Below are 14,985 nucleotides of genomic sequence, written 5' to 3' on the forward strand. Positions count from 1 at the left end.
TCAGAGAGGAAGATGTTCCTCCAACTGCCCAACCCGAAGGGCCGTGTACGTCCACTCTTGTCTTGCACAACCTCAGGTTGAATTGCGTCAGGCTGAGTCTGGTCGAAAGCAGCGAGATCTTGACAAACTTGAGAAAAGAAATATTCGATGGTGTGCTTGATCACGGAGGCGTTGAACGACTGTTTGGTTCGTGCCAAGGTCTCTTTCTGATCAGCAGGCGGCTTACGGGCCAAATCCCCCAAGACTGCATCGAAAAAGTCAAGTATTTGTGTGTAGCATCCGAGTAAGAGGAATAAAACTCCGGAGATTTGGATGCTTGGGCTGGACTGAGTTTCTGTAAAGCAGGTCAGTCCATGTATAGTTCTTCTTTATAAGACGCTGCAAAGTTACCTTTTTCCTTTCCCCGCGGATGCGAATCTTTACCGGAATGTATGGCCGAGGTCTCGGCTGGAACCCCGGTGACAAGTGCCAGAGAAGGCAGACACTGACGCAGCAGATTTATCAACTCTCCTGAAAGATTGACCATATCCTCGACGACCTGACTTATGTATGCAGTCTGGTCTTGATTGGCGGCAACAGTCGACTGGTATCTCTTCGAGGAGAGGAATATCTTCAGTCCAAATTCCGAGAATTTTGGGAAGTAGCTGGAGTGAAAGGATTGACATGACGCAGCGTGATTTTCGTCAGCGTGGCCAATACCGTCTGCTAGCCCTCTTGATAAACCTAGCGAAAAGATATTGTGGTTCTCCAATTGCGGTGGAACCATTCCAGACTTGGATGCCTAGAATCGGGTTAGCCTTGTTGTGATCTGCCATGTGGCTGGCAATAAGAACTGAAAACAAAACTTTAGTTTCTTCTTTCTTCGAGCTAAGGCGCGCGATTTGCGTCAGCTTCTAGCTAGGATCAACCTTAAGTAATACCCATTTGCCATAACGTTTCTCCTGCCGATTTGCACGTCAGGCGGAACAGTCTACTTATTTCTGAAAGCGGTGGCCACATAGCCATTTCCATATCATTCCCTTGGTCGTGATGAAACAACAAAGGCTCTGTATGCATGGTGTTGTATTCCAGAGGGGTCGTCCTGGTAGCGTCGACAAGTGATGAGTAGTCTGTATTAGTGGACGAGGCATGGCCATCTGTGTTGGTCTGTGACACATTATCCAGCATCGTAATGTCGATCTCAAACTGTGCGAGATCTTCCTCGGTGAATTGTGGCTCGAGGTGTTCCGTAGGTTGACTATCGCCAAGAAGCGGTCTATCGACTGCCTGGGATGCTCGTTGTCTTGCCGCATTGACGGATGCTTTCGTTGGGCGACCGCTCTTACATCGTTCGCTAAATGTGCACGGAGCACCAGCTCTAGCGCACCGAGCACACGGTCTGCTAAACAACCCATCGTCGTCATCAAAACTGCCCGAATGTGGGCATCTCAGCTTTTGAGAGCGGCAGCGATCACACGCAGACCTCAAGCGCTTCTCCAATTCTGATGACGATGTGCTCATGCTGATAATTGGAAAGCTTAGGTGGGGAGTCAAAGATGGCTAGAAGCCTAGAAGCGCCTCAACTAAGTTTTCTTCGAAGTGGCTGAGATCAAATATCTTCTAGAATTTCAACGGACAAATGGTTTAGGTGCGTCGCAGACGTTCATAGTACAAATAAATATATGAGTTTGATAGGGTCAGGGACTCAGGGTCCAGTCAGTACTACCGGGAGCACTCCGTCGGCCCTTTTACCTTGTCAACTTGATCGGCTCAAGCCCACAACATCTTGGACGAGCTATTCCCCTCAGTTGCAGCTCTCATGACCTGCGTCGGAAACAGGAGAGTCCTTGCCTTCTCGGAGACTCCCCGCAGATCAGGTACTCCGGCATACCTACTGTAGTAAAAACGTAAGTTTAGTAACTAGGCTGCTAGCCAGAATCTTATTATTTAGGTTATGTATCACGTAAGAAAATGCAATTCCAAGTAACTAAGCATTGCTCGTTAGGGGAGAGGCACCTGCAGACGGAATTATTCCACGCTTCTATTCACAATATACCTAGGTATTCGCCTGGTACTGTAGTAGGTACGATAACACACAGATTTCGGTTACTACCTTGTTATGCACTTTCAAGTTGCGCATAACCATCGTGAAAAGACAAATTGTATTAGATTTTATTATACATACTTTGCTATCTAACACCCTATCGATGTTGCTGGCTTAGAGACACGAGCCGAGCTCCCTTGTAAGCTAGCGCGATTGCAGCCCGTTCCTATGTTAGCTCCCGCAGTCTAGCTGTCCCACTCTACCTTGTATTACTAGGAATACGACGGTGCGGAGTCTCGGTTGGCTAACCCGAGGTTCTCGGACGAAACCACGTCTCGTCCCAGACTTGGTCAGCATGACAAAGGACATAGCGGGCTTGGCGATACAACAACTGAACTGTATAATTCTCTCAAATCGACGCTAGAACGCCTGTAAGATTTACATCTAGTAGATAGTTGGCAGACTCATTTTCTCTATAAAGAGCGGTCTTGCTCAGGCGGATACTGTTAGCACATACAGCACAGAGCTGTGACTGCTTGTCTTGCACAGTATTCTCCGGTTGGGCAAGACCTCCAAACTAATCATCTCGGAGTTTGTAGACCGGTCTTTGGGTCTCCTGGTAGAAGTCTTGGAGAGTAGTGATCATCGGGTTGGCACTGATAATCAGCTTTCCCGCGCACATAACGCCCGGATCCGGTACGCTACTCCTCCGAGAGTTGACGACGCAATGTTTAGCGTGTATTACGGTGTTCTAGTGAGACTTCGGGCAAGTCATTGTGCATGTTGAGTAATCGTGTAATTACTCTCGTGCAAAGCACATTGTCAACGGCTCGGTGGCCGCTCATTGTGGCCAGGGGGACCAAGGCTTAGCTGTCGAGGTAGAAAGCTGTAATTCGATGTCTAGAACATCTGCAGCCTAACGTTATTCTTCTACTACACCGCATGTCAAGCTCTAGACGGAAGAAGGATCGGAGCGGACTAAAGTAGAATCGTAGTAGTGCCGAACCACGAACATATATACCTAGGTAATACCTAGGTACAGAAGATCGTCTCGCTGCAGCATCAGATATACTATGTATGCTGCTAGCACATATCCCTACATGGCAAGATAAGACAGATAGGACCTTCTCGGATATGAGCTCCGACAGCTCAACAAGGTATGATTGCAATATGTAGCTCTGTGTATCTTACTCTATGCTATTAGTACTTTTTCCTTCCCTTTGTTACTAGAGCTACTATTAATATTAACCTTGTAGTTGGCGACAAACTACTTTTAGGGATTTAGTTAACAAAACAACCAGAGCAGACAACTTAATCGACTCGTTATAATAGAATCTTTCTAGCTAAATGCTAGCATTAAGACTAAAGAATCTTAAAAATATGAACTTAGCGGTCAATTTTCCTCTGCCTGTGATAATAGATAATGCTGAAGCTAGGCCCTAGGGAGAACTACTAGGATTCCTATACTAGGTTTGTTCGCTCTCACACGAGTACCGCGATGTCCCTTGGGTATGATTAGTGCCCTGTGCAAGCACGAAGTGCGTGAGCGAGCCTTGTCGAACAAAACGATGTCTCTCGGTATTCTTGGGACTGCGAACAGGCTTATAATTTTGTTACTTTAGTGGATTTCGTAGAGGAAGGACTTAAAGAAAAACGCGATGTCCAATATGAGACGACTGCTTCGTGGATGTAACGCTAGGTGAGATACGAGAATCAGGAGCCTGTAACAAGTACAAAATGGTTCCGTTTGATCTTTCGGTTGGGTCCTGTGCATTACACCTCTGCTTCATAGTAGGTCTTAGGGACGCAGCAGTTGTATGCAACGGCAGCCTATCGATTGGAGTTGCAACCGACGATTTCAGAGAACCCTGCCTAGTTCTACCATCCGATGTGGAATCGTAGTGACCAGCTATGAATTCTGTTTCTTCTTGAAACACATCAAAAACACTGTTAGAGCTACCTACTGTTAATTGAACTAATAGTGTCGTTGCGCAACAAACACCGGTTCCAAGTCGCTCCCTACATGAAGACCAAAGCCTAGTCTGGCCGAAGCTATGATATGTTAATTCCGGGCTAGGATTGCCGTATCTACGAGGACGACGTTAGTGCCGTCCTCGTCTAACCCTAAGAAATTGCTAGGGTGTTGCTAACATAGACAGACTAGCGTTAACATTATCTAATCTAGAGGGTCCTGCTGCTCAAGTTTCCTAGGTTAATTATTTACTCCTAAGGTTCTATTGGTTGCCTAAGAACTTTTCCTTAGTCAACCTGCGCGTCGAACGGCGCCGTAAACACATGGCAGGCCCCTTCTGACGTAACGGTGACATGATGGCCTGTATCTAGTGCATCCCGAGGTCTAGTCTTGGACTCTTGGCCTGATTGCGCAAGCCACAGGCACTTCGAAGTTGCTTGTTCTCCTTGGACTTATGTCTCAGCATAAAGGCAGGCGAGGTGGTGCCCTCCCGAGGTTGGTTGGAGAATAGAGATGTGATTGGCGCAGAGGGCTAGCCTACCTAGGTAGAGACGGGTCGCACGGTTGAGCGCGTATGTTGTGTTCATGGCAGTATCCCAGCTAAGCGCTTACAAAGGTCATCGCACGGCGTTATCAGTACCTTCCCTTTCCGCACAGCGGAAAATGTTGTGGGCTAGAATTAGCAGACACTGTGTTGATTCGGGATTTCGGTCATCCCTGCCTTTCTATTGGCTGTTTCGGCCCACCGGAGGGATATTGGCAAGGTTCCCGGCAGCGTTTGGCCTTCGACATCCAGATATCATAGTTAGAAGGGAAATCTGAACTCCGACGAAGAGAAGAGTATGAGTTAATATTAGACTGCTAGGAATGTGGAAATATTCCGACGAACCAGCCGGTTTCGGCAAATTACGCAGCCATCCCGTTTGACGCGCGACGGGTCAAGTCGGAGCTTTTGGGGACAGACACCGACGCAAGTTCACAACGCTTCGGGCCGAGTTTCGATCAATCGGTAAATAGACCAAAGCCAATATGGTTCGGCCATTTTGGTTCAAGTCCCAGCAGCTGAACAAGTCTTTCCTGGTCGAAATTCCGCCCCCCAAACACCGTCCTTGAGTCTAAACTTATGATGGTTTGGTTTGGGCCATGAATGCAAGTATAATGCAAGTTGCCTATAGGGACCATTACATCGCATGACACGAGATGCCTTCACTACTCCCAGGAATCGGCAATAGCATCAAGCACGTACGTGTTCATTTTTCGGAATGTAGCATACATTTAATTTCATGTTCGGAAGTTCCAGTTTTGAATTCAGTCTAGGTCTGAATCGTTGAACCCACTAACGGGTATTCTCAGACGTTTCTTGCATAAGTTTGGGTAGTGAATGACAATGAAATCCCCCCTATTACGTGGCATGCGAGATTCCGACCGAGTTCATTCAACGACAAGGCTAGACATTAAAACCCTTAGCTACGGCAGTCGTGCGGCATAACCAGTTGTCAATATTGCTTAGTCCTAAACCTCATCTTTGCCATATCCTTTACATTCAGATTATGGGTAGAATAACTAGCTCCTCACATCTACACGGTGACCAAGCGGCTGAAGGTCGATCCTTGATCCAACGCATCTTCAAGAGCTATAATGCTCAATATGGACAAAGCTCAGCCAGTATTCAAGTTTATGATACTGCCTGGGTAGCCATGGTGACAAGGACGGTAGACGGGAAGAAGGAGTGGACGTTCCCCGAGTCATTTCACTACCTCCTGAGAGCCCAATTACCAGATGGGAGCTGGTCCTCTCATCCAACGTCTCAGACTGTCGGGATCTTAGATACATCAGCTGCACTGTTGGCTCTTCTCCGCCATTTTGCAGATCCACTACAGATCAACGATGTTTCTTCGGGAGAAGTCCGAAGACGAGCAGATAACGCAATCAAGTCTTTGCGCTCTCAGCTGGAGCAATGGAACGACGTATTTGATACAAATCACATCGGCGGTGAACTGATTATGCCGGCAATCCTGGAGTACCTCGAAGCGGAAGGCCTCTTCTTTGAGTTCCAGAGCAAGGAAATGCTTCTACAAATGCATGCAACAAAGTTGGCCCGGTTCAAACTCGAATCTATCTACGGACCTACACCTTCTACAGCGTTGCATTCTCTAGAAGCCTTCATCGGGAAGATCGATTTTGACAAGGTTACTCATCACATCTTCCGGGGTTCTATGCTTGCTTCTCCGTCTTCAACTGCTGCATATCTGGCGCATGCGTCATCCTGGGACGAAAGAGCAGAGGCATACCTTCGGCACATTATTAAGGAGGGCATAGGACATGGTGATGGCAGTGTTGCTGGAACCTATCCTATCACGTACTTTGAGTATAGTTGGGTTTGTTCTCTTTAACAAGTCTGAGTTTCGGTGTAGCTGACGTTTGAGATGAACTAGACTATTTCCACGTTATTGAGAAGCGGCTTCACAGTTTCCGACTTGGAATGCCCAGCGTTAAATGGCATGGCACAAGTGCTTCTCAATGGGCTCAAGGAGGATAGAGGGATCATCGGGTTCGGGATGTTTCTTGTCCCAATATATTTTCTTTATCCATATTCTTCTAGCCATAGCTAACCAGTGCAGCACCGCGCGCTGTGGATGTAGACGATACGGCAAAGGGGCTTCTTGCGCTAAGACTACTGGGACAAGCTGAAGGGGTGAGTCCCAAAGCGATGATCGAAGTATTTGAAAGAGCCGACCATTTCACAACTTTTGGCTCTGAGAGAGACCCTAGCCTCACATCTCATTGCCACGTGCTGCTTGCTCTTCTTGCCCAGAAGAATGTCGCGGAGTACGCACCTCAGATTGAGAAGGCAATAAGGTTTATGTGCAAGGCATGGTGGCAAAGCGATTATAGAATCAAGGACAAATGGGTAGGTCTCTTAGCACCTCTCGCTAAATCGGTGCTAACAATCCGCCAGCATTTAAGCCATTTGTACCCAACAATGCTGTTAGTTGAGGCCTTTACAGACCTACTTGCTCTATTAGACCGAGGGGAGCTATTATTCCTGTCCGAGGACCTGAGATGGCAGATATCCATCTCTCTATTCCAGGCCTGCCAGAGAACCTTACTAGAGCAACGCCAGGACGGATCTTGGAGCAACATGCCGGAGCAAACGGCATATGCGGTCCTGACATTGACTGAAGCACGCCGCGTTTGCTTCTTCTCAAGCCTTCTACCCACGTTGCAAGCTTCCATCGACCGTGCGATTACTTTCTTGACGAACTCAACCGACCGCTGGGAGGTGGACCACAACTGGACGTCCAAGACAGCCTACAATGTCACTTTTGTAGCAGAGGCGTATATACTCGCAGCTACAAAAGCATCTCTGAAGGTCGGAGAAGTTGCGTCCATTGGTACTAGCCTGGGGCTTGGGATGTCTACTGGCGAACTGGAGGCATACCATAAACTGGTTTCCAAAACACCGCTCTTTGCTGCGCTTCCAGACTGGGAGGTCCGCGCTTCGCTCATTGAGTCAGCTCTCTTCATACCTTTGCTGAAAGCACGTCGGCTGGACGTGTTTCCAAGAGACAAGCTACCGATGACAAAGGACACGTATTTCACCATTATCCCTTTCACTTGGGTCGGCTGCAACAACAGTTCGCGCACATTCGCATCGGCCGCTTACTTGTACGAAATGATGCATATCTCCCTGTTGGGTTTCCAAACCGATGAGTTTATTGAAGCTGTTCTTGCTCCAGCATTTGGGGACGACATAGCCGGCTTGCACAACCTTATCGATCGGGTCATTGATGATATCGCGGAGACCACCCAGCAGGAGAACGGCGTCACGAAGACAAATGGCCATAGTGGTGAGAATGGAACTAATGTACCCAATGGTTTGACAGTAGAGAAGGGAGACGTCGTCTCTTTGCTGTCTCGCTTCGTGGAACATGTTCTTCACCACCCTTCTGTGCTAGAAGCGAGCTGCTGGGACCGTGAGAACTTACGCAGCGAGTTGAAGTCCTTTCTCCACGCGCACACCACCCAGGTGGACGATAACAGGCGGTTCGCAGCCCAGGTTTCAGGCAATACGGACGAGGATGTCACGTACAATTCGCCAGGCCGGTCCTTCTTCCAGTGGCTACACTCTACCGCGGCTGACCACGTTGCCTGCGCATACTCTCTCGCATTTTCAACTTGCCTAGTTTCAGCGTCACTAGGCAAGAGCGACGAGGTTTTTGGCACAGTGATGCAGAAGCACTTGGCTGCTGTTGTATCTCGCCATACATCGGTCTTGAACCGGCTGTACAACGACTACGGCTCCTTGGGGCGTGATACATCCGAGCGGAATGTTAACTCAATGCATTTCCCGGAATTCACTAGCTGCAAGGGGGAAGCAGCCAAGAAGCAGGCCCTGGTCGCGCTGGCTGAGCTCGAGTCCAAAGGCCTGAAAGAGGCCCTCAGCGAATTAGAGCTCGAGGTAGGCTGGAACGAACCCGACAATCTCCCCAGAGCGTTTGACCAGCGCAAGGTGGATATTCTCAAGTTCTTTTGTAATGTTGCTGGATTTTACGATCAGCTGTATATGGTTCGTGACCTCTCGAGCGCGAAGGTGTGAGTAACAGGCAAAGGAGGTAATCGGAACCAATTTATTGATCTATCGGTATTGCCTAGTCTGGTCTGATATAGCACGTTGCAGTTACAAGGAAATTTGTTTCCGCTCCAGAGGTTACTATGTGTTCTTTGCGGTGGTATTTCTTCTAGTTCCAGATATGTATATTCGAGATCACTGTGTCATATTAGGTGGTTTGATAAAGTTGTCAACTACAGCAAATAAAAAGCTATCGTCAATGTCATCCTTCACTTTTTCTACTAGTTGTCATCCATTTTGCCACTATTTAACCCTGTACACGATGCAAGCGGCTCCTACTAGCTTCTTGAGACGTTCTTTGGGTATTTTGCAGCACCATCGGGACAAGAGAAACTACCCGATACAAACGGGCCGTTCAACTTTGATATTCGCCGAATTTCATATATGCGGACGGTACAAGGCCGAACATCGTGGATATTGAGTTTCCAGTATCGGTTAGCGGCAAAATCCCGATAAAGGTGAGCTCCTGTTAGATGGAGTCGTAAGCAATCGGTATATATGAATGCTGAGTCAAGGTCTCTATTCTATACGAAGAGGAAGCAACACCTCATTCTCACTCGATTCTATTCAAATTTGGTCCTGGCTTCCATCAATACATCTGAATACTGTCTGTCCCTCATTCGAGACATCCGCCATATTTCGCCTACAATCGCGGCTTTGAAGACACCATGCCCGAACACACTACAACATTGCCGATTCCCGATCAGGAAATGCCACTGGCATTAACCACCATGTGGTTGGTCTTCAAGACCGAGGATCCAGAAGCGGCTGCCAGTGCTTCCAAAACAGGAATAGCCAAGACTGCTGCTCAGATGCCTTTCCTGTCTGGTGTCTTGTGGGAGGATGCCGATGACGGTTACAAGACTAAAATCCACTGGTCCGACGACAATCCAACCATTCCTTGTGACAAGCCCCAAGGCGACGATCTACCTAGCTACGACGAGCCCGATGCAATGGGAATGCCGCTCCACGAGTTCACGCAGCACGACTTTTACGGACCCCAGCTCATGTCTATTATGAGAGCATCTAAAAAGCCGGCCGTGTATGTGTCGTACACCGAGATCAAGGACGGTCTGATTGTCATGTTCGCAGCCCATCATGGCCTTGTAGATGGCGTCGGGCGAGAAAATATCCTCAAAGTGCTCGCACTCAACGTCCAGGGTCTCTCCACAACTGAATGTCGCATCAACCCTACCGAGCCTCTTGATGGTGAATCGTTGCTCGATGCGATTAGGGCAAAGGCATTGCCAGAAACAGAAGAGAAAGGCTCCGATTTGCCAGCAGCAGATGCAGCTCGTGTCGAAGTCAACGACAGCGTACATGGGTTAAGCGCAACTATCAAGAGCGTGCTCTTGAGATGGTCCGTCCGGAAGCTGGAAGAACTATGCAGCGAGCTGCGCCAACATACAGATCTCCCGTTTACGCTGAGTACAATGGTGACGGCCTTGCTATGGACATTGACGCTCAGTGCGCGTCTGCGTACTACCCAAGCTGGCGGCTCATCGACGCGTCGTCTGGAAGGCGAGCATTCTGACCTGTACATGGCCTGTAACATGCGTGGTTTCCTCAAGCAGGCTGGTTATCTGGACAAGACGAATCAGATACGTAACCTGATCTCATTTCTGGAGCCATACCCAAGAATTGCTTACGATTCTATCACATCTACAGAGAAAATTAGCTTCAAAGTATCAGGAAAGACGGTTGAGTGTTCCGCTATAGTACCCAGTGTCATCGACAACATCACCCGCGCCCTTTCAAACATGAACGCAGATGCCGCAATCGCTCGCTGGGCCAAACGCTACCCAAAATCTGGCTTCGACTATCGCCAGCTCCGCGACTTGAAGTTTCTTTTCACGGGAACCAACTTTGATGTGGCAAATTGGAGTGCACTTAACCTGCTTCCCAACTTCGGTCCCGTTATGGGAGGTCGTCCTTACGTTCGTCTTATGCCGGCAAGAGTAGATGGGCTCGCGTTCATTCTTCCCAGACATCGAGATGCCAGCTGCGGCCCTGAGCACATGGATCGTTTTGATGTTATGATAAGTTTGAAAGATGTAGACAGTAAGTATTTTTCTCTTTTAAGTTGCCCTTTAGTCCTGCTTGACCCATCCTTAAGCCGTGGACGCATCGATTCGAATGCATCTCGAGAGCTTGGCTCTTATCCTTCAAACGTTTCCATAACATTTTACTGATTTGTGGTAGTGGACGAGATCCTACAGACCTCAATGGTCAAGGCAGTGGCTGCGTAGGTAGTAATGTTGATTGGAGTGAGGGTAATTGTTGAATAGAATAGAAAATGTCGGGTGTATCGCCATCAGTGTTGTAACGATACTTTGAAACCAGCCAATAGGTACCAAGATATGACCGGGCAGTCGCCGGGCTTCAACAAGCAGCGACGAGGCCTAGAACAAGCCAGTAAAATGGAAGAACTACATGCGACGACTGTACGAAGAGCGGGCGACTGCGCATTCGATTGCTCGGCTCTAGCAGCGAAGATCTAAGCCGGTATTCAGCATTGAAGGGAGGGAGGAGGTAAGATTTCGCAGCAGCCGTAATACTTGCGCGTCCACAGCCTTGTCATGTCTTCCCTCTCGCTTGTCGTACGCAGCAAAAAGAAATATGCAGCCGTGGACAAAGTCGTCGCTGTTGACCGGAAGCCACCGGAACATCACTCCGCCCCAGTCACGTCCTGCCACCGCACCTCCAAACATCCCAACCACTACCCACCAGCCTACCCCGTCCTGCAACACTCACCGGACTGACCATCTCCACAGCCGCACTGACACGCCTCACCCGTATCCGCATCGTATAATTAACGCACAACTGCACGCCTAACTCGCGCTCCCGTCCGTCCCCACTCCACTCCCTGACCCCATGAAGATCTACAAGACCCTGATTCCCGCGATCCAACTACGCGCTCGCACTCGGATACTCATATGCACATGAACCGCCAACGAAACGTAGCCGTGGCGTAGGATCAAGAGATGCGAGAAACTCCCTCGAGGCTTTATGCGTGCGCGGGTCTACTGTAAGCTTACCTGCGTATACGATCATAGCCTCGCCTCCTTCTCTTCAGCCTTGCATATGAAATTATGCACCAGCTTCCTTTTGGGGCTTATTCGTCTACCCTGTCTGATGCCAGAGCTTACAAATCGCCGTTTGCGGTGAGCACGCGACTACTCTGGCTTGGATACATGGAAAGTATAAGCTATAATTCGTACAGACCACCACACGCCAAGTATGCCATGCTACAACTCATTCTTTACACAAGCCTTCATTGGTGAAAGAGTGAGTTGGAAACGCAGAGCCTCACACTCGCTATGCCAACATAAAAGAAACGCGGTTTGTAGCAGTCTACCTACTATCCATCTTCTAACCCATCATTCACTCACCTTTCCATACCCCAAACTATTTACACTCTTCCACAAAGTCTTCCTTCTCGCCTTCAGCCTCGCACCGCGCTTTATCAGAAATGGGGTGTACCAGCGGTGCCGACGCGTCGAGTTGCGATTGCACCAAGTTTGTGCAAGGCGGTCTCAACGGGACGTGTCATTCGTGTAGTTGTCCCATAAGCTGGCACTCCAAGGTAGCGGGAGGAACAAAGAAAGAATGAGTGGTATGTTTGGATGCCCCAACTAGTTATTATAAATTACTTACCTTACGCGTAGTATCTGGCTGGACAAGACTGGAAGCGAAGAGGCAACTCCGCAGGCCGTATGCTGTCAACACAGGGGATGGATAAATGCTAGGCCAAGATATTCTATAGCATTGCTCTACGCTGTACACAAGCTAGCTAAATCAACCAAAGAAAACATGTCGTTGTATAAATACTCACAACATCCCCGTTCATTCGTTCCCCGGATCTCACCGGAACCCCCCTTCCATCCCAGCCACTCCCCCATGATCCTTACCACTATCCACCCACCCATCAGCCTCCACTAACATCCGCATAAGCACATCGTAATCACCCCTGCGCGAACCCATGGTCCAAGTCCCTTTCTTTCCCCACATACATTGGACCCTGAACGAGGCTGAAACCAAGATCTGGGGGGCTGAGGCTGACCGAAGCTTACCGATGGGAACAAAAAAAAAATTATAATAAAAGTGGAGGAGGGGGTTCAACGTTAAGTTAACTTCATGTCTTTCCTCTACTTTACACTGGACTACTTGGTTACTTGCTATTGTGATCCATCATTCGCTACCTTTCTTCATTGCGTAACGTGCATGACCACTCACGTTGTGGCGCACTGTAGCGTCGCACGAGGCAGGTTCAGGATAACATGGTTGTAACTCCTGCTCGAACATGCCCGGCTGCGCAAAGCCCATTGAAGCACCAAAGCAGGAGCAGACAAGAAGACATGTTTAATCACCGACAAAACGAGAAGATATCATAAGTATTATCATTCCATTTACTATATACAGAGGCCAATGCTAAGGGGCCCGTCCCAGTTCCCATGTTCGGGGTATCAAGTCGCAGTCGTGAAGAAGAAAAACAGTCCCAGGCATCATGAAATCCGTCGTCATCATCATGCCTTCGCGTCAGTGTTCGTTAAAGAGGAGAAAGAGAAAGCGCTGCCCATCCATCATGTTATCCAAAGCCTTCCTTGCATTACCGTCCACCATTATACACATTACTCCATCAGGCTTAGGATCTTGACTTGGATCGGGGCAAGACGCTTAGAGCAGGAGCCAAGCGGCAATACCAGCGCCAGCAGCGAAGGGAATGCCAGTGACCATGGGAGCGGCACCCTGAGCGACAGAGGAAGCAGCGCTACCAGCGGACTCGGTAGCAGAGGAGATGGCAGAGCCAGCAGACTCGGTAGCGGAAGAGAGAGCGGAGCCAGCAGACTCGGTGGCAGAGGCAAGCTCAGAGGAGATGCTGGCGCTGGCAGAGGCGAGAGCAGAGCTGGCGGACGCAAGAGCAGAGCTGATGGCGGACTCGCCAGACGCAAGAGCGGAGGAAGCATCAGATGCGAGCGAAGAGGTAACGCTCTCGACGCCAGAGGCGGCGCTGGAGACGACCGAGGTGATGACCGAGGTGACAATGGATCCATCGCTGGAGAGGGCAGCAGAGGCACTAGCAACTGCTGAGGTCAAGATGGGAAGAGCAGCAGGGGTGCCGGATGCAGTGGCAGCGACACCAGCGCAGCGGGCGTAGGCCCACGCGACGGCCTCGGCGGACTGGTCAGCATCGCAGGCCTGGCGCGAGCAGTCGCGGATGCCGAAAGCCCAGTTGGACTGAGTGCAGAAGCAGCTCAGGTCGTTCTCGCCGCAGGAAAACTCAGTCTGGGCAATGCGGGCCATGTTGTTGACGCAGAGCATCTAAGCGATTGTTAGCACAAGCATTGGCAGGACAGGGTAGGAGGAATACTTACGGAGCAGTCACCGGTGGGCATGGGGGCATCCTGGGACAGAGCAACACCAGCAAAGGTGGCAGCGAGGACAGCGAAGGACTTCATCTTGACTGGAGGTGGGGGAGAGTGTGTGTGTGTGTGTGTGGAAGAGATGGATATTGAAGTAAGATACTAGGTATCGAAGTGGGAGTGGAGTCAAGGTGAGTGAGTTGATTGCTGAGGTTGAGGATGCTGAGTGATGGGTGGGAAAGAGAGGGGAAGAGGGGTGGTTTATATCGTAGGCGACACAAACACTCGGGGCTGGTCCGTGGCTGGTAAAGAGTGAAGTCGCGCGCAAACAGGAGGCTGCAACGGGCTGGTGACGGGTTGGAGCGTCAGTAGCGGGCCTAGCGGAGTGCAGGGGCCCGCCGCCAAGCCCAGGCACAGCGACTCCACGATCGACGCCAGAGCAAGGAAATGCGGAAAGCACGACCTGCGTCCGGCGCGCCCATTGGCCAATGGCCCGGCCGCTCCTACCGTATGATGTAGCCATGCCAACCACGCCCAAGCGGCCGATACCCGAACCTGCATGTACAACTCACATGTCGAACCAGCTCGTCGCCGCAAATCGCACAGACGGTGGCATCTGCTCGACCAATTTCGTCATGGTTGCCCTCTGCGTCCACAGGCACAGTTTTCACGAATACATCGCGAGCTGGCGCTGGCCAGAGCCGTGTCTTCACATGTCCTCGCACGCTGGTGTGACGGGCTACCAAATTAATCAAATCTTGTTTGCGTTCAAGCACCACCACTCGCCGTGACGTCGAGGTAGCGTCTGCCGCCAGTATGCATACCCGCCCTCTCATTTCCGTTTCATAACTCTACCGTGAAGCCATGAATCTCGCTTCCCCACGAGTGGCAGGGGAGCTTGTGAGATCCAGGCCCATAGATCGTTCTTCACCTGGTCAACACCTGCCAATCACCAACCTCTTCTGCGGCAGATGTCCATTGTGGCGCATGGCGC

At 49.9% G+C, this 14,985-nt stretch overlaps 3 protein-coding genes across 3 annotated transcripts; 2 read left to right on the top strand and 1 right to left on the bottom strand.

The window, feature by feature from the left end:
• Positions 1-7,137: 7,137 nt before the first annotated feature.
• Positions 7,138-8,595, top strand: ACET3X_008831 (uncharacterized protein; the record flags this gene model as incomplete). Its single annotated transcript, XM_069455445.1, has 1 exon — positions 7,138-8,595. The coding sequence occupies one exon, from the start codon at positions 7,138-7,140 to the stop codon at positions 8,593-8,595; it is 1,458 nt and encodes a 485-aa protein (XP_069302908.1).
• Positions 8,596-9,296: 701 nt separating this feature from the next.
• On the top strand, positions 9,297-10,877 carry ACET3X_008832 (uncharacterized protein; the record flags this gene model as incomplete). Its single annotated transcript, XM_069455457.1, has 2 exons — positions 9,297-10,689; positions 10,831-10,877. 2 exons carry the CDS (start codon positions 9,297-9,299, stop codon positions 10,875-10,877), a joined length of 1,440 nt encoding a protein of 479 aa, XP_069302909.1.
• Positions 10,878-13,305: 2,428 nt separating this feature from the next.
• ACET3X_008833 (uncharacterized protein) lies at positions 13,306-14,087 on the bottom strand (the record flags this gene model as incomplete). Its single annotated transcript, XM_069455468.1, has 2 exons — positions 13,306-13,950; positions 14,004-14,087. The coding sequence occupies 2 exons, from the start codon at positions 14,085-14,087 to the stop codon at positions 13,306-13,308; spliced, it is 729 nt and encodes a 242-aa protein (XP_069302910.1).
• Between the last annotated feature and the right edge of the window lie 898 nt (positions 14,088-14,985).

This window comes from Alternaria dauci, chromosome 9 (assembly GCF_042100115.1).
Source record: "Alternaria dauci strain A2016 chromosome 9, whole genome shotgun sequence".
In the NCBI taxonomy this organism is placed as follows: domain Eukaryota; kingdom Fungi; phylum Ascomycota; class Dothideomycetes; order Pleosporales; family Pleosporaceae; genus Alternaria; species Alternaria dauci.